The 18,591-nt window shown below is 46.9% G+C and overlaps 1 protein-coding gene across 1 annotated transcript in view; it reads right to left on the bottom strand.

Moving 5' to 3' along the window:
• Nucleotides 1-10,417: 10,417 nt before the first annotated feature.
• CMKLR1 (chemerin chemokine-like receptor 1) overlaps nucleotides 10,418-18,591 on the bottom strand; it is a 53,188-nt gene continuing 45,014 nt past the window's right edge. The window contains exons 2-3 of the mRNA XM_010360617.2: nucleotides 15,972-16,047; nucleotides 10,418-15,331 (exon numbers count right to left, since the gene is read on the bottom strand). Coding sequence (XP_010358919.1) covers nucleotides 14,213-15,331; nucleotides 15,972-15,974 — 1,122 coding nt within the window. The 5' untranslated portion in view covers nucleotides 15,975-16,047 and the 3' untranslated portion in view covers nucleotides 10,418-14,212. The remainder of the gene's footprint in view (nucleotides 15,332-15,971; nucleotides 16,048-18,591) is intronic.

The following is an 18,591-nucleotide window of genomic DNA, read 5'->3' as shown; positions in this document are numbered from 1 at the left end:
GGGAAAACTGAGGTTCAAAGAGGGAGAATTATTTACCCAGTTATAGTGGCTTGATTCCAGAGCCTGTGCATGTGATCACTGCCTGCCTACCATCCCCTCTTTTTCAAGCTGGCTGACCTCTTCTTAAAGGTTCCAGAGAGCTCTTCCCTCTGCTCTAAGAGGGAGGCAGGGACCCAGAGGCTGTGTGCAGAAAGCCTCAGTTAGTTAAATGTGCTGGCTTTCCAGGGCTTAAGCGTGGGGCCTCAGAAACTCAGCTGTACTGGAACAAGAATCCATCAAGGAATTACAACAACAACAACAATCAAAAGGAACTAACCTAAGTGTCCATCAATAGGGGATTGGCCAGATAAATTGCAAAACTCCTACTATGTCTACTAGGCAATCACTTGAATAACCAAACCTGCATAGAGGAATATTTAGTGAATTGATTTTTTCAAATGAATAAAAATGTTATAAAACAGAGTATCTTTTTTACTAGACAGATAGATATTAAAAGATACAAACATATAAACTAGACTTTAGATTATAAACTAAAATGATAATAGTACTTATTCCTGGGTTCATAGTTAGTTTTCCTTTAATCTTTCTTTCTTTGTTTCTCTTTCTTTCTTTTTTCTTTCTTTCACTTTCTTTCTTTCTTTCTTTCTCTTTCTTTCTTTCTTTCTTTCTTTCTTTCTTTCTTTCTTTCTTTCTTTCTTTCTTTCTTTCCCTTTTATCTCTTTCTCCTTCTTTTCCTTCCTTCGTTCCTTCCTCCCTTCTTTCTCTTCTTTTTTTCTCTCTCTTTCTTTCTTTCTTCTCTTTCTTTCTTTGTTTCTCTTTTTGCTGGTTTATATATACTAAATTTTTTGCCAAATATGATGAGCTAACGTAAAGAAAAGAGAAAAATTATTACTCTCAAGGGGTAAGGCATTCTGATTTTCTGAGAAATAAGTTCTTACTTTTTAGGAGAGCCCACCCCACCAAACACCGTAATTTTGCTCAGATCTGATAATTTATGTTTTCTCCTAATAAAAATGTGAATCCTTGGCCTGAACAGGTTGGTCATTATTTTTTTAAGTGTCTCCTGTCTCCTCTGTAGGAGACACCACTCAGTGCCTATCCCTAACCCATTCCCCTTCTTCCATGTAAATGAAACCCTGATCTTGTCTGAAAGTCCACTTCTTTCTCATGTATCCCCTGGGTGGATCCTGATTGGTCTAAGCCAATCTTCTTTCCTTATCAGCAATTGGTTTGCCAGTAACCATGTGACCCAGTTCTGGCCAAAGAGGTGTGAGGGGAGTTCTGCTAGGGGGTTGGGGGGGGGGGCAGGTTTCCTTGCAACATTCTGAAATAATGGCTCTTCTGCTTGATGCCATGGGCAGCTGCAATATCTGATACTGTGAATGCCATCTTTTGACCAGGAGATATGTCATTTTGGGGACAAAGCCAATCCTCTGAAGACAGAGCAAACAGAAGGAAACACTCTGGGTTCATGCCAATATTCAGCTGCTGAGTTCTCAACCTCCAGGCATTCTTAGTATGCAAATGAATGCACTTTTCCTATAGATTCTACCATGTTGAATGAGGTCCCTGTTACTTGCAGTCCAATGCATTCTAACTGAGATAATCTTATTTCTTCCAAACTTTTCTTGGTTTATTTCAAACTGTGATTCCTAAGATAAATGTTAACTAGCATAGGGTATCAAGGGTTTTATTCATGTAATGTATATTCCTAGCCTTTAAAGATATACTGATTTTCTGTTTCTCTGCTTCTCAAGTTTGCAGAGATTAATGTGTCTAAACCAAAATGTAAGAAGATGACTGAGCAGTTGAATGAAATGGAGAATCACATCGTGGAGTGGGAAACAGGGGCATGGACACATCCAAGTTTTTGCCATGTCTCACTACTAATGTATTGTGAGACTAATTTTTCATCAGAGATCCTGGGATGGGTTTGACAATACTGATTATAGGGCTTTTTATCTCTGACATGTTAAGACTGAACCAGCTGTTTCCATAGATCTATCTACATCTGTGAGGATTCTGTGGCCAGGAGACCGAGATGAGGTTTATGAAAGGATGGTATGCCCGAGGAATTCAGGAATCAGAAAGTGGTGACATTTCAGATTCGAATAAACTGCAAAGCCAATCGTCCCTATGGGGAGAATGGAAGAAGCTAGGGAGCCTCCACCCATTCTCTGTTACTTTATCCTTTAACCTGCCTCGGTTCCTGCAATTTCACCTTTGGCATGCCATTCACTTGGGTTAAGCAGCATCATCTTTTGCTGCTTTTACAAAGGAGGGAAAAGCTATTGGATTAGATCACTTTTCTGTTTTGAGAATTCAGAGATGGGGGAGCACTTACTGACAGGTGCATCATAAAACCCAGAATCAATCTCAACTCAGCAATCCCTAGCCAAAATGTGAGTCTTCTCTAACTCCTGACAGATTCCAGGCTTTATAACATGAAGTCTTTCTCTTTGTTCTGTCCTAATTCCTCTGTATCTAATTTATTTAACTCAGCAAGGATATGTAGTAAAAGAGTATAAACCACACAGTTACACAGCCATGGGTTCAAATCCCAGCTCTGCTGCATGCCAATACATTGTAAGATTCATGAAGGTCAGGATGGCATCTGCAGCTGTATCCCCAGAGCCTAGCATATTGGCCTGCCATATAGTAAATGCTCTACACAAATCAATGTGTAGATTCTGTGTGGTTCTGGGAAGCTTACTTGTTCCCACTGAACTTCACTTCTTCTCGTCTTCGTTTCTTTCTTTCTTTTTTTTTTTTTTTTAACTTTTATGCAAAATCTTTATTTGGAATATGTGTGTTACTGAGCAGACCAGCCGCCATCCTGAAATAGCAAGGGTATTTACATTGTGCAGATAAATATAAGAGCTCCTTGAAGACATTCATCTGTGCTTGGCCGGTATTTTATCTGGTACTTTGCTCTGCTTCTCTCTTCCCCGTGCCTATTATTCTTCATGCACCCTCACCTCTTATCACCTTAAGACATCCTGTACCACCTGATCTGCAGGCAATGACTGAAGCCAACAATCAGCCATTACCAATTGTGTCTTTCTGGGACCCATTCTACCTGCCTTAGGTATTAATGGTGCCTAAAGAAAGAATAAACTGATGAAAGTTTCTGTGGTTAGCTAGCCATGGTGGTGCACACGTGTAGTCCCAGCTACTTAGGAGTTTGAGGTGGGGAGAGCACTTGAGCCCAGGAGCTCGAGGCTGCAGTGAGCCATGATTGCACCACTGCACTCCAGCCTGGGCTCAAGAGCGAGATCCTGTTTCAAGGGGGAAAAAAGTTTCTTTGGCATTGCCAAGCCCTGTCTTCACCAAACTCTAGAAGTTTTTTTTTTTTATTTAGTATTTCATTTTATTCTTCTACATATAAATCAAATGGTCACTGGATTAGTAAATTTGAAAACTTTCTGTGTGTATTGACCATAATCTTAACTACTGTATCCTTGAAACATGGTATAAATTTTTTATTAAAAGTAATTCACTCTGATTTTTATTAAATCTACTTGTCAGCCGGGCGCGGTGGCCCAAGCCTGTAATCCCAGCACTTTGGGAGGCTGAGGCGGGTGGATCATGAGGACAAGCATTCCAGACAAGCCTAGCCAACATAGTGAAACCCTGTCTTTACTAAAAATACGAAAAATTAGCCAGGCATGGTGGTGGGCACCTGTAATACCAGCTACTCAGGAGGCTGAGGCAGGAGAATTGCTTGAACCTGGGAGGCGGAGGTTGCAGTGAGCGAAAATCGTGCCACTGCACTCCAGCCCAGATGATAGTGTGAGACTCCACCTCAAAAAAAAAAACAAAAAATCTACTTGTCAGGAGCTCATTGCTTTGCTAGTGTCCACTGATCAGCCGGAGATAGTGATGAATGGCCTGTTTGCATTTCTTGAAAGAAGATTTCCATTCTGCTGCTCAACACAAGTTTTTTGCCTTCTTTAGAGACTGAGGTCCATCCTATGGTTTTCCTGATTCTGGAGAATGGCCTGCATCCTCCCACTTAGGACTTGACTGTGTTCATCTAGTCCATCCCAGGGCTGGAAAGGATGTCCCTGGTGGTCCACAAAGGTGACCCAGCAGTGCCTGAACTTCCAGAGGTCATGATGGAGATTTGGGTCCCAGCCCTCTGCAGCATGCACAGCCCCTCATATCCTGGGAAGTAATTATAGATGCAGGCAACGAAGATGTGCAGGCTCACACATCTGTTCTCCCAATGAAATGTAGCCACTTGCTGGGCACAGCTGAAGCAGGTACTCCAGGAGATGAACCAGGTGACCCTGTAGCACTGAGCCCGGTCCAGCTTCCAAAAGGAAATCAGGTACAGGAAGTACTGCTCTGCATGGAAATCTTAATAGCAACTGAGATTATTCAAAGCCTGGTTAGGTAGGATGCCCTTGTGCTGGTCCAGAGGGACCCAGGTATCATTGTCATGGCACTCCACCTTGTAGCACAGGTAGGTCTGGTGCTGCCCAGAGACTGAAGGGTCATTGGTAAAGTTGTAAGTGAATGTGTCAGGATCCATCAGGTGTTTGGGAATCTCCCCCAGCATAGTGTGCAGTAATGCATAATTTGTATTCAGTTGCTTCCAAGGATCAAATCGCATTCTTTGGTTGTACACAAATTTGTCCCAACAGTGTTGAAATTCATCATAGTTCATGATCGTCATGCTGGCATGTGGACTGTTTTTTCTGACACCACCATCTGTGAAGCTCCTCTTGGTAATCTGGTTCCCAGAAGTAGTAGAGGTGGGCAACGAAGATGGTCAGGGTGACCTTGCCATTCTTGGCCAGGAACTCTGCCACTTTCTCTGCATACTCTGGCCAGGGACTCCAAGAGACGTACCAGATGACCAGGTAGTCCTAGTCATGATGCAGCCTTCAGTTGCAGAACCAATCGAGGAATCTCATCTCTGGGTGGTGTTAAGTTTGATAGACCTGGCCTCCAAAGATCCTTGTGTCCAAAGGGAGCTTTGAGGGGTCCTTCTTGGTTTTCACTTTGTGGCACAGCCAGGTGGTGTTCCAACCTGAGAGGATGGATCTGTTTTCAAAGTTGTAGTAGAATGTGCCTGGATACATCCACTCCATCGGGTTTCTGATCTGAGGCTTCATGAACAGCCTTCTTGGCAGGGTTGTCCTAACCGTGATCTTTGTCTGAAGTTTGTACCCCGCCCCCACCTCAGAGATGTTTCTGCTTAGCTTCTCTGACAGTGAGGGCTCGAACTTCAGCTGACCCAGCAGTTCTTCGTTTCTGAAGACAAGGTGGTTTTACCATTGAAGCTTCTGATGAGGGTGAACTAGGTTGACCACTGTGGAGTTCCCTCTGGCTGCCTGTCACCATCCCTAAAATCCCATCACAAGTCAATCCTTCCCAGTCAGGCACTGCTGCCCAGGCAGTGGGCTGGGCATTGTAAACTGCCTGCCATCAACCAGGCTATCATCTGCCACCAGACAAGGCTGAGAGCCTCCATTCCACCTCCCTCTGTGTGCTCTTGCTCCATAACCAGTCCCAACATCTGGAGGCAAACTGGAGACTTGTTCAGTCATCCGCATATTGCTCTGAAGGTGGCAAACATCTGCAAAAGTGGAAACCAGGCAAAGATATGCTGGATCTGCCTCTTTCTGTGTTAGGCGTCTGAGTCCCACGGGGGCCCTAGGGATTTGGCCTTGCGTTGGTGTCTTAGAGTCATCCAGTGCCCAGCACAGACCTTAACACCCAGTTGATTACTCTGTGATTTCTAAGTGAAGGGATAAACACAGGAAGTTTGTGGTCACAGTGGTACCAGCCAAACCCTTAAGAGAACCCTGGTCCAGAAAAGAACTACAAAAGAATATGAGGAGGAGGGAGGCATCTGGTTCCTTATTTTCTGACTGTAATAATTCAGACAACAGGGAAAAGAAAAGGCCAAGGGAGGTGGAAGCACTTAATGGAAACCTCCTTTGACTGTGATTACTCTTTTTTTCTTTTCCTTTTTTTTTTTTTTTTTTTTTTTGAGACATGATCTCACTCTGCTGCCCAAGCTGGAGTACAGTAATGCGATCTTGGCTCACTACAACCTATGCCTCCCAAGTTCAAGTAATTCTTGTGTCTCAGTCTCCTGAGTAACTGGGATTATAGGCATGTGCCACCATGCTCCGCTAATTTTTTTTGTATTTTTAATAGAGACAGGGTTTCTCCATGTTGCCCAGGCTGCTCTCGAACTCCTGGCCTCAGACGATCTGCCCGAATCAGCCTCCCAAAGTACTGGGATTGCAGGCATCAGCCACCGTGCCCAGCCTGTGATTACTCTTAATAGCACAAGTAAAGAACTGTGGCTCCTCCACTTCTGAACTAAGTGACCTGTGACCTCAGTTTCCACGTTGGTGAAATGAGGAAAAATCCCACCCTCGTCAAGTTTCATTGAGATAGGAAAAAAATGTGAAAATACTTTGGAAATGGTGTGTTATAAAAGTGATCATCATGAAACTCAGTGATGATGATGATGGCAAAAATAATGTCAGCTTATGGTTATGTCTTCATTCATTCAACCAGAAGTTATGAGCAGCTTTTCTGGGCTAAGCACTGCTGGGGATACAATAAGATAGCCAAAATCACTGCCATCTTGCTGTATCCAAGTAGGGGCCAGACTTAAGGCCACTAAATACACACATGATAACATGATTTCAGATGGCAGTCACTAATATAAAGAAAACACTAATACAAAGAAAGGGATCCGATAGGCAGTGAGCAGCGATGGAGGCTACCTTAGCATGGCCTAAGGAGATGGCATCTGGACTGAGACCAGAAGGAGGCGGACAAATCAGTCATGCAAAAGGAAGAGGCAAGTGGGTCCAGGAGCAGCAGGAACAGCAAGTGCAAGGGCCTGAGGTGGGACCAATCTTGGTGTGTTGTTGCTGTTGATCTGTTTGTTTTGTTTTGCTTGTGAGAGGCAGAAAGGATCACCTAGCTGGAAAGCAGCATGAAATGAACTTAGAGAAGGAGGGGGTAGCCGATCCCATAGGGGTTTTGATGCCATAGTAAGGGCTCTGGATGACTGTATTCTGTGATAAAAGCTCACTCTGGCTGCTTCCTACAGTGTGGGTTGAGGGAGCAAAGACAGAAGTGGGGAGGCCAGAGAGGAGGCCAGTTCATGTTCAGATGAAAGAGCCTGGCACCTGCTAAACGCTAGAGTGTGGCAATCTCATTGAATCCTCTCAGCAACCCTGAGAGCTGCAAACCTTTCATGCCCTTTATCATACAGAGGAGAAAACTGAGGCTTCGGAGGCATTGAATAGCTTGCCCAAGGTCACAGAGCCTAACTCTAACCCTGACCTTAGCTGACGTAAATAGTAGAGCTTGGATTCAAACCCTTGCAGTCTGATTCCTGAGCCTACCTGACCCCGTGTCATAACCATCAAAGGCCCTTTGAGTCAGGTGGTGAGGCCAGGGAGGCCCCCAGGAGGGCTTAGTCCTTCCTGAAACTCTGCCACTTTGGATGGACGCTGCAGAAGCCACTGCCCTCTAAAATGCTCTCTTGAATCAGGGACAAACCCTCAGACCTGGTTCTGTCCTGCCACTACCTGTACCAGTGGAGGTGGGAACTCATTTCTGCAGACATCATGAATTATTTTATTTTTACAAAGACTTTTGCTGAGGCATAACTTACTACAGTGAAATGCATTTATCTTCAATGTACAGATAATTGGGTTTTTACAGATGAAACCCCACTCCCCACCCCTTACCCTGTGTAACCACTATCTAGGTCAAGATGGGGAGCATCCCTCACTCATATTCAGGACAATCTTTAAGAGTAACATTTATGCCCCCAAACAAAGCATGTCTGCCCTACAGCAGTTTTTGCCAAGATCTCCCGCCTCCCCTTCAGCTAGGATTCTGCTGGAAACTCCTCAGGGGAGCCCAGACCCTGGGCAGAAATCTTTTACAGCAGATTAGCACCAAAGCCCTTGTCAATAAACTAAGAAGTGAAGCAGGGTGGCTTGGTGAATGCTCCGGTCTCTGGGGTGATGGTGTTTTAAGAGTGACTCAGATGAGCATTTTCACACACCTCTCATCTCCCGGCAGTCAGTGAGGCAGGTGGTCTCCATCGTATTTGCAAAGAGGTCTCAGTTTCACCATCTGTGAAATGGAGGAATAGGAAGGGACAAACTTGAGGAAGTGGAGTCTTTTCCAAACTCAAAAACCCTAAGAGTCTCGGGGTTGTGAGAAAGTGATAAGCCCAATCAAATGCAATTTCCTCCTCTCAAGGTAAAAGCAGTTCCTCAGACTCCCCAACTCCCACATCGTCAAAATTTGACATGGGAGAGAGAATATGTGCTTGTCCTCCTCCTGTCTCCAGGGAAGGGTCTCTACAGAGGACATTTTGCATTTGCACGTTTCTGGGGAAAACAGCAGGAGCTTTCGAGATAAACATACTGGGATTCGAATCCCAGCTCTGTCACTTACCAGCTGTGTGGCATCAGGCAAAGTCACTTCACCTCTCTGAACCTCAATCTCTTCACTTGTGTATGGAGATAGCAATAGCCCCTACCACGGAATCCTTGTTTCAAGGATTCAATGAGATAATGAAACTGGAGAGCTTGCCCAAAACTTGGACAAGGCTCAGTTAATATTTGCTATTATTACTGCTGTTGCTGTTTCTTCATCTTTGAGCACAAGGGAAGTGTTGTATAGACCTGTGCTTCTTCCTCCCTTACCAACTGTCATCTTGCCCCCACCTGTCTATTGTCTAGATATCCAGAGCAGTAGCTGCCTGACTTGTCTGGGGGTATCCGCATATCCCAGGGGGAGAGACTTCTGGAAGATTCCCCAGGACAGAACTCAGGTGACCTCCAAGATTCAACCCCAAGTCCAAGTGCTTGGCATCTCATCTGTATAAAGTCCCCACAGCACAACCTGCAATTGCAGCTTAATACGCCTCTGTTCCTCTTAGGTTAATATATGTATTATTTATAGGGCTTTATTATGTGCTCAGAGGGCTCCCCTGAGAAATGTAATTGTGCATTGGGAGGTACATTTGAATAATATTTACAATTAATTTCTGACAATAAAGCAATGCACAGAGGCTTCTGTGCAGCAGGAATGGGCCCTGGGTTGGTTTCCCACTAACCACTCCCCTGAGAAAACTTGGGTAGCTTTTAAATATCTTTCCAATAGTCCATTTCTCTCCAGCATCACCTCTGTTTACTCAGTCCAGATCCACCATGGCTCATCTGAGGCTTCAGCAGCCTCCAGGCTTCCCCCGCTGCCCCTGTCCAACCTGTCCTCGCCAGAGCAGCTAGGGGCGTTGTTCCAGCATGCAGATCTGAGGTCAAGGCTAAAGTGAGCTGCGATCGTCCCATAGCACTCCAGCCTGGGCAACAGAGACTCTCTCTCTCTAATGTCTCTGTGTGTGTGTGTGTGTGTGTGTGTGTGTGTGTGTGTGTGTGTGTGTAACATTTACTGGGGTTGTTTTCATTGGGGGAAGTGTATAATTTTGATTATTGGCTGTCTGTCCCATAAGTCAATGAATGAGCTCAGGAGGACAGGAACTGTGCATGTCTTGATCATCTGTCTATATTCAGTGCCTACCACAGAATTAGGCAAAAAGGAGGTGTTAAATGCATTTTAATGGAATGGATGAATGGGTGGATAGATGGTTATGTAAGTGAATGGGTGAGTGGATGGATGGCTAGGTGGATATTGAGATGAATGGCTGGGTGAGTGGATGTCGGAGTCAGTGGGTAAGTGGGTGGATGAGTGGATGTTGGGGTGGATGGGTGAGTTGATTTTGGGATAATGGGTGGGTGGATGTGTGAGTGGATATTGGGGTGAATGAGTGGGTGAATGGGTGGGTGGATGTGTGGCAGATATTAAAGTGAATGGATGGTAGATGTGTGAATGGATATTGGGATGAATGGGTGAGTGGATGGGTGGGTGGATCTTGGGGTGAATGGGTGGATGGGTAGATCTCAGAGTGAATGGGTGGGTAGACAGGTGGGTGGATGTTAGGGTGAATGGGTTGGTGAAAAGATGAATGGATGAATGTATCACAGGAGCATCTGTCCTTGCGCCACTTGATGCAGTGCCAAAGAGTCTAGACCTGGTCGTGAGGAGGCCTGGTTTGTGTCCCTTATCTGCTATGGTTTGCTATATTATCTTGGGTGAGTAACTACCCCTTTCACAACCTCAGTTGCTAGAAAAGTAAAATAAGTGAAAATAACTTTTTTCGAAATGCAAATTTCTTGGAGCTCAAAGGTTTGGGAATGGCAGGTTGGGGACTTCAGGGCTTCTCCTGCTGCCCACAACATAGCTCTGTGACTTTGCACTGGCCGCGTCACCTCTCTGAGCCTCAGCTGCTGCTCTGTGAAGTCAGTGGGGAAGGCAACAGGGAGGTGAAGGCAGGAACCTCCAGAACTGAGCCACACACTCTCGCTTCAGTCTCTTTATTCGAGAGAAACTGTGTACTCAAAGGGAGGAAGTAAGCAGACCCCATGCTGAATTATTTCACAGTAGAAATAGTAGATTCCTCTGTGGTCCTAGATACCAAACCCAGCAGCAATTTTCCAAACCCAGGATTTGGTAACCATGGGCCTAGGGCATCCCAGCCCCAGCAAGAGCATAACATGTTAGGGAGGAACAAGAGATGGTGGCAGGGCAGGAGCTGAGGAATCACCAACCACTTCCATCCAAACCAAACACCAACTCGTTTTGCAGAGTCCTCAAGGGAAGCTCTCAAAACCCCAGTTCCCTCGTCTGTGAAATGGGAGGTATCTGGGCAAGATAAGTTTGAAGGTCCCTTATGGTTCTCACGATTGGATTCTATCTTCTCCCACCCATCCAGGCTCCCAATCCCACCAGAGCTGACTCTGGAGTCGAATTTGAGCCAATCCCTTCCCTTTGTCAGTGCCAGTTTCCTCACCCCTTCTGAACCTTGCTGCTAGAATCTCTGTGCCTCTTTTCTGGAGGGGGACCCCGAGAACCTGCAGGGCTCTGTGTGCCCTGGGAATTATCTAAGGCTGGCAAAGGCATCCTGGTGCCTCAGGCCCTTCGTGTTCTTGCTCTTCCCTGCTCCCTGTCCTTGCTGGCTCAAGGGTCAGCTGGAGATGGTTCTGAAATCCAATTCCTCCCTCTCTTTTGACTTCCATTCCTCTCCTCTTCTCTCTTTCTTTCTTCCTCCTCCTCCTTTTCCTTCTTCTTCCCCCCAACCTCTCCTTCCAAGGGCTGAAGAAGTTGGGCATTGAGGCAGCTGACTTGATTCAAAGCCCAGCTCCATACCTCACTCACTGTGCAACTCTGAACTACTGAAGTCTGCTCTTGAAACAGAAACTCACCTTCTGCACCCCCCACCCCCACCTTGCTATGATGTTCCCATCTGCCAGGGCCAATTTGAGGTTTCGATGTTTGTGCCTGAACCATCATAGGTACTTCATGAATGCCTTTCCTTCATCATCGTGCTCTGGGACATTTCTGTCCCCTCTCCTGTCCCTCCCCTAACCTCAAACACTGTCTTCTTTTCTTTCCCCTCTACCTCTTGTCCTCACAATCCCTCAGCCCACCCACCCCACTCAGGAGGCAGGGCTAAGTAAGCCCCCATGGCTGAGTCCTGGGCCCAGAGAGAAGGCTCTGGGCACTAAGTGTGTTGGTTGCCTGTGCAGCAATGCAGGTGAGCACACTTTGCACACTGCAGGGACGATGCATGCATGACCCATGGAGATGCTCATATGAAGCTGTGGGGACAAGACTATATGGGACGTTAAGGCTGCATTTAAGTACTTGACAGGAACCTAAGTCAGAACAGGAAGACCAGCAGAGCAGCCAGAAAGAGGGAGGCCAGACTCTAAGGAGGAAAACAGCTGGTATGAATTGTGCTTCTGTTTATCAGCTTTTCCAATGACAACATGAATTCCTGGCTCCCCCAGCCTGGCCTGAACTGCCAGAAGCCCAGGAAAAGCAGCATCCTAGGAGCCAGGAGGCCCAAGTCACTGATGACTGCTGCTGTGACCTGGGACAGATCCCATCCCATCTTGTGCCTCAGTAAATGTGGGAAGAGGGGAAATGGGGGCCACTGAGCAATATTTAAAGCTCCCTTTTTGCTCTCAAACCGTCTATGTTCAAACTCTTTAAAGCATTCAGAGACTCCAGCTTGGGGTCAGTTCAGAGCTTCCTTGTCATAGGCATTAAGGCACAATAAGAGAAGGAACAGTTTGTCTCTTAATGAAGTGTGATTCCAAACAGCCTGTGGCCTCGGGAACTCGCCCAGCGCGGGGTAGACATTGCATCTGTTCGTTGCATCTTGTTGGAGAATCAGCTTAACAATGAAGGGACTTGGAAGAGAACAGAATGTGGACGCTTAGGAGCCAAAAGGCCTCGGGCCCACAAGGGACTGCCTCCTGCCAGCCTTCCCTCCCCATTGCCTTGCTCTCTGGAGACACAGGAGGTGGGAGCCATGGTAGGAGGCTGTTAATTGCCATTGAAGGAGCTGGAAGCCAAGTGCATTTTCTCTGCCACGTTGCATCATTTTTGAAAACTATTTGCAAAGTTTCTTAAAGGCCATTAAGATGTTCATATTCATTTGCAGAAGAATCAATATTTATGGTAAAAATCTCCAAACTTTTTAGGTCCTTCCCAACTCTGCAGCTTCATTTGAGTCAGGCAAACTGAAGTTCAAATCCCAGCTCTGGCAGAGACTAGCTGGGTACCTTTGGGCAAGTTACTTAACCTCTCTTAGCCTCAGATTCCTCCTATGTAAAAGGGAAGTTATAACCGTACCTAACTCAGCGTTGCTGTAATGATTAAATGAGAAAACATACATAAAGTGTGTAATATAAAATGTGCTAAAATCTTCATAAATGTAGGTTATCAATACACTAGAATAATCTCCACAGATAAATTCCAAATCGAAGAACAGCTTCTGGAGCCAGACAGAACCAGGTTCAGATCTTAACTCTGCCACTGATTAGCTGTGTGATGTTGGGCAAGTTACTTTCCCCCTCTGGGCCTCAGCTATGTCATTTGTAAATGGGGCAATGACACTCTGTTTCACAGGGACGTGTCAGTATTAGATGAGAAAAGCCATGCCAGGCACCCGTATCCAGGAGGTATTTGGTGTCTGCAGCTCGGAAACACAGTTCAAGGAGTCCAGCTTCAGATTCTGTTTCAAGTGACTAAGTCCTCGGACATAATCTTCTTCCCAGGGGACTCTCCGGAGTTGCTTCCCAAACTGCATTTTGGACCCGTCTCCAAAGGCATTGAGGAAATTAACCAGAATAAGAAGCCCCACCACCAGTGTCTTATTCTAAGCACCTCCAGCCAGAGCTGAGTGGATTAGGAAAGGCAGAAAAAATCCCTGTGATGGGGTGAGAGCTGCTGGTGAAGATGCCTGCCACAACCCCACCCCCAGGTAAGAGGGGCAAGGTGAGATCAGGGGCTGGCACCACCCTGACCCCCCAAATAGCTCCAGCCTAAAGCACCATCAGCCTGCAATGTTCTAGGGTGAGCTGCTCCATGCCTGCATCCTTTGAAGTTTCTTTTCTCCTTTCTCACTCCTTTGCCAAATCTCAAGTCCTCATTGCATCCCTCACTTGTCTTGCCCTTGCAAAGAGCCCACATGACCTCTCAGAATGGGTTATCTGTCTTCCTAGCTGATCCGAAAGCTAAATTCATGGCCTATGGAGTTCATGGGCTGATATGTCACCTTCCTCTCCCAGGTCACCTATGCATTTCCACACACTTTAACACAGAGCAGTGACTTGAAGGTAGGGTTTTCTGGCCAGCTACTGATAATAGGTATACAAGGGCCAGGTGTGATCTGCATCACACTGGGTTTGCTCTGACCTCCCCACTGCTCACATCAAGAATGGACCTTGGAGAGTGTCATTTCTGGGGTGCACACAGCAGGCAGCTTAATCCCACTGCCCTATGCCAATCCCAGTTCATGGCAGTGCTTTTGAGAATTCTTCCATTTTTGCTTTGAGTCAGTCAAGGCTGGTCTCCCAAGAAGCATAAATTGCTAGTCCAAGGCTGTGTGGAACACAGCATGTTCTGTCCACTAAGAGAAAGGGGTTCCAGGCCCTCGAGTCCCAGCATAAAACACTGTTCATCCCCATGCAAAATGCAGTGGGAATTGGCGGATGCTAAAGAGGTTCTTGCCTTGATCTTCAGAAGACATATCCTTGGGTGTCCCTGGGTTGAGAGGGCCCATTGAGGGGTTCCCCGGTGAAGCTCAAAGCATGCTGGTCTCCCTCTCATTCATCGAAGTCCTCTCATTCATTGATGACATCTTGGTAAAGCTTCTATGGCTGGGGTAGGAAGAGTGGCCTGTGTCTTCACTTAGAGCATTGACCAGGCGGGAGAAGAGGGCCACCTTGAACTTCTTGAAGTCCTGACCCATGAAAACATACAGAATGGGGTTCATGCAGCTGTTGGCAATGGCGAGGGCAGTGGCCAGCGGCAAACCCAGGCTGAAGACGGAACCAGGCATGGCAGTGTGGTGGAGCTCTAGGAGGTTGAGTGTGTGGTAGGGGCACCAGCAGAAGAAGAAGGTAATGATGATGGTCACGATAATCTTGAAGGGCTTCTTGGTCTTGGCCAGGCGGTTGCGCTGCAGTTTGCAGACGATGGTGAGGTAGCAAGCTGTGATGATAAGGACTGGGACCAGGAAGCCACAGAGGAAGCGGGTGACAGTCACCACCATGTGCCGGCTATACCCCACAGGGTCCATTTGGGAGTGAGCGGGCCATGAGGAAGACCCAGGTGTGGACAGGCTGAAGTTGTTGAAGCAGGATATTTTCCCATGTAGGTTGGCTGTGTCCCGGAAGACGAGAGATGGGGAACTCAAGAAGAAAGCCAGGACCCAGATGACCATGCAAGCCATATAAGCCAGGCGAACACTGCGGTGATTCTGGGACCAGACAGGGAGGAGCACAGAGATGCACCGGTCGAAGCTGATGACCGTCAGCAGGAAGACACTGGTGAACATGTTGTGGATGAGAAGGAAGTTGCTGATCTTGCACATGGCTGTCCCAAAAACCCAGTGGTAGTCCATGGCGGCATAGGTGATATGGATTGGGAGGAAGACATTGAACAGGAAATCTGCCACTGCCAGGTTGAGGAACCAGACTGTGTTCACCGTCTTCTTCATCTTGAAGGTGGCAATGATGATTACCAGACCATTGCCCAGAATCCCAAGGAAGCAGACGATGCTGTAGACCACCACCAGGAAGATCCTGGTCACCCTGGCTTCCAAGGGGGATAACTCCTCCAAAACCACAATGGAGTCTAAATAATCAGGGTATTCATCACCATAACTGATGGAAGTGTTGTAATCTTCATCCTCCATTCTCTGCAAGAGAAGACAGGCACCATTAGAGGAACCCTAGAGCTGGCTTTAAGAGGTTGACCAACACCAGCAAGACCAAAACTGTTCTCCCTGACTCTGAGCAAGTCCAGTTTTGTGATTTAACCATTTCCTTCTTTGCTATTTTATTTATTGAACAAATGCCTCTCCGGTACCTCCCACATGCCAGGCACTATTCTAAGGGCATTGCATCCTATACTCTCTTAATCTTCACAACAACTCAGTAAGGTAGGTAGGTTATGAGCCTCATCTTACAAATGAGGAAACTGAGGCACAGAGAGCTTATATCACTTGTCTAAAGTCCTACAGCTAGGAAAAGGCAGACCTGTGACTTGAATCCAAGCTTCAGAGTCTATCCTTTTGACAACCATGTTTTCTGCCTGCCTGGGGCCCTCTCTTCCTCTAGAGCCTAGTGGGGGAGACAATTTTTCACCAAAAAGTCCCTCAAATAATGGGAACATTGCAATAATGGAAAGTGCAATGAAGAAGAGGTATGTGGTGCTGTGAACTTGATTCCAACATGCTTCTAAAACCGAGTGGACAGCCTCGTTGTGATACCTCTGTGCACCCAACCTGTCAGTGATCACTGGTCCCCTTTGGAGTTCAGACCACAAGGTTTCCTCACCATTCACTGTTGTGTTGTCTGCACCTCTCCAATGTGAGTCCTCAGCCAATCAGTCCCAGTACACAGCTAGAAACACCTGCAGGGAAGAAAACAAAACAAAAAGCAGCAATTGGATCCAGGTCTAAGAACCAGAGGGTTGAGGGGACCCAGCCAGAAATAAGATCTGTTTATTCTTATTCCCATTTTACAGAGAAGGAAGCCGAAGTTCAGAAAGGCTGTTACTCAGCCAAGGTTATGCAGCGAGAAAGGGATGGAGGCCCTTGAACCTAGGTCAACTGACTCTACCCAGGTCAAGTGCTGGACCCTTCATTCTAACCACTCCTCTCCCCCAGCACATCCCTAGCTGACAGCTGGAGTCAGGCATGAGTAAAGGAAGACACAGAGGAGGAGCATGGATGGCTCAATCCCCTACCAGGTTGGGACCCAAATCCACTACCAGAGCAGGACCCAAAAAATACTGTTTCAGGCAGTGTGAGCACAGAGAAAATAGAAGAAGATCCGCACAGAGTACCTGCTATGTGCCAAGAACTTTTATTCCTTCTTGTTATTTAGTCTTCCTGGGGACTTTTCCAGGCAGCTGTTATTATTTTTGTGTTAAGAATTAGGGAGACTGAGGCTCAGAGAAAGAAGCATCGTTCTCGCTGGACTTTCTCTGGGCCCGATGGGAACCATGAATGAGATGCAGGCTCTGAGGCCACAGCAGTCTGGTATGAAGACAGACACAAATATATCCACCAAGCCTCTGCTGTGCAGACAACTTAAGTGGCACTTCAAGCAAGCCCCATAACAATCTTGCTGAGTATTTTTCCAATCGACAGGAGAACAAACATATTCTGAGGAGTTTGCAAGTTTGCAAGATCTTAGAGGCAGTGATTGCATGCAGGGTTCATACCTAACCCCAAACCCTTACGAGCTGTGTGGCTTTGCACAAGTGATTTCTCTTCCCTGAATCTCAGTTTTCTTGTCAATAAATGGGAATTCTCACTTCACAGAGTGGATATAAGACTAGAAGCATCAGGAATGTGGAGCGTTTAGCTTGGTATTGGCACATAGTAAGCCCTCAATAAATATTAGTGACTGCATTATTGCCTAGAGGTGCACAACTGATTAGAAGAGTTTAAAACCAGGGCTCTGATACCCCAGAGCCCATGCACTTTTTTCTGCCGCTCAAGATCTCCCCATCTTGTCAAATGGGCTCCAAACCAGATATTTCAGCTTGGTGAGACTGCCAATCGATGCTTCATTATAAATAACTCCAACCTTCCTGCACACAAATTCATTACTGATCCTTACGGGCTTAAGGTTATACTTTATTACATAGAAGTCATCTTTTGCTTTTATTAAATAAAAGCCACTTGGAAAATTCCATTGAGGGCTTTGCACTCAAAGGGCTCACAATTAAAGCTTGGGTGTCATCCCACTCTATGCTGGGACAATATTTTAGTAGTGCCCACCACGGGGTCCCCAAGGGTTTCCTGTGGCACTGGAATGCAGAGAGAAAATGGGGACACTGGAGCTGGCCTCCCGTGACTGCAGGAAACCTGACAGGCGTGCATGACCGTAGTGGGGAATGCATATTGAGCTCTTGTGTATGCCAGGGACCATGCTGAGCTCTCAGTCCAGATGGTCTCACTTTAACCCCATGAGGGGCTACAGCAGGGCTCAGAGAGATCAGGACCCATGCCCAAGCATACAGGCAGGGGCTGGAAGAGCTGGGATATGAACCACATCTGCAAAGCCTGGGCTCTTAACCATCACTCCACACTGCCCCTGAGACCATGATCTGCTCAGATTGATGACCATCACCAACATTCCTTTTGGAAGAAATGACGAAGTTGTGCCAGACTATGCAGGAACCAGGGATAAGGACATGGCCTTACTAGGGTCCCTTCCCAAAAGGAGCTCACAGGTACAAGACAAAGAGACAGTGTTGAGGCTGGGGCAAGACTAGAATGCCCCCCAGAAGCCCAGAGGAGGGGCTGTTACCCAGCCTGGGAGTCTGAAGCCTCCTGGGGCCAATGGCATCTGAGTTGAGTTTTAAGGACAAGTATGAGTTAAGAAGATGGAAGGCACAGAAAGGAGGAAGGGCATGCCAGGCGTCTCCCCATCTCTGACCTTCCCTCCCTCATTGACAGTGGCTGGGTGTGTGAGTCCCGAGAGGAGGTCAAGGAGGATCTGAGACTCAGGACTGAGTGCTTTGCACAGCATCTGCAGAGATACAGCCTGAAGCAGATGACATCCTGTCGGGCTCTCTGGCTGGGCTGGGAGCAGCTTGGGGTCAGAGGCCATGTTTTTTCATCTTAGACCTGGGGCCAGGCTGGGCTGGCACAGAATGGCGCTGACATCCTCCGGGCATGTCTGTCCTTCCACCCCTGACTCCTCATCCTTCCAGGAATTGAGTGGATTCGTGTCCCCTGTTGGTGCATTCCCCTCCATCCCAAGACCCCTCTCTCTCTCTGGAAGTGTAAGGGAGGCACAAGTCACGGGTTTGCTTTGAGCCTCTGCTCTGTCCTAACACACATCCCTCCTGTCCTGAGCACATTTCTGCTCCCAAACCAAGCGGAAGAGCAGACTCTGGGGCCCAGTCAGACTGCCTGCATCCACATCCTGGATCTGCAGG

The sequence above is a fragment of the Rhinopithecus roxellana genome, chromosome 10 (assembly GCF_007565055.1).
Source record: "Rhinopithecus roxellana isolate Shanxi Qingling chromosome 10, ASM756505v1, whole genome shotgun sequence".
NCBI lineage: Eukaryota > Metazoa > Chordata > Mammalia > Primates > Cercopithecidae > Rhinopithecus > Rhinopithecus roxellana.
Note: the sequence above shows the minus strand (reverse complement) of the source record. Positions and strands in the feature narration are given on the sequence as shown.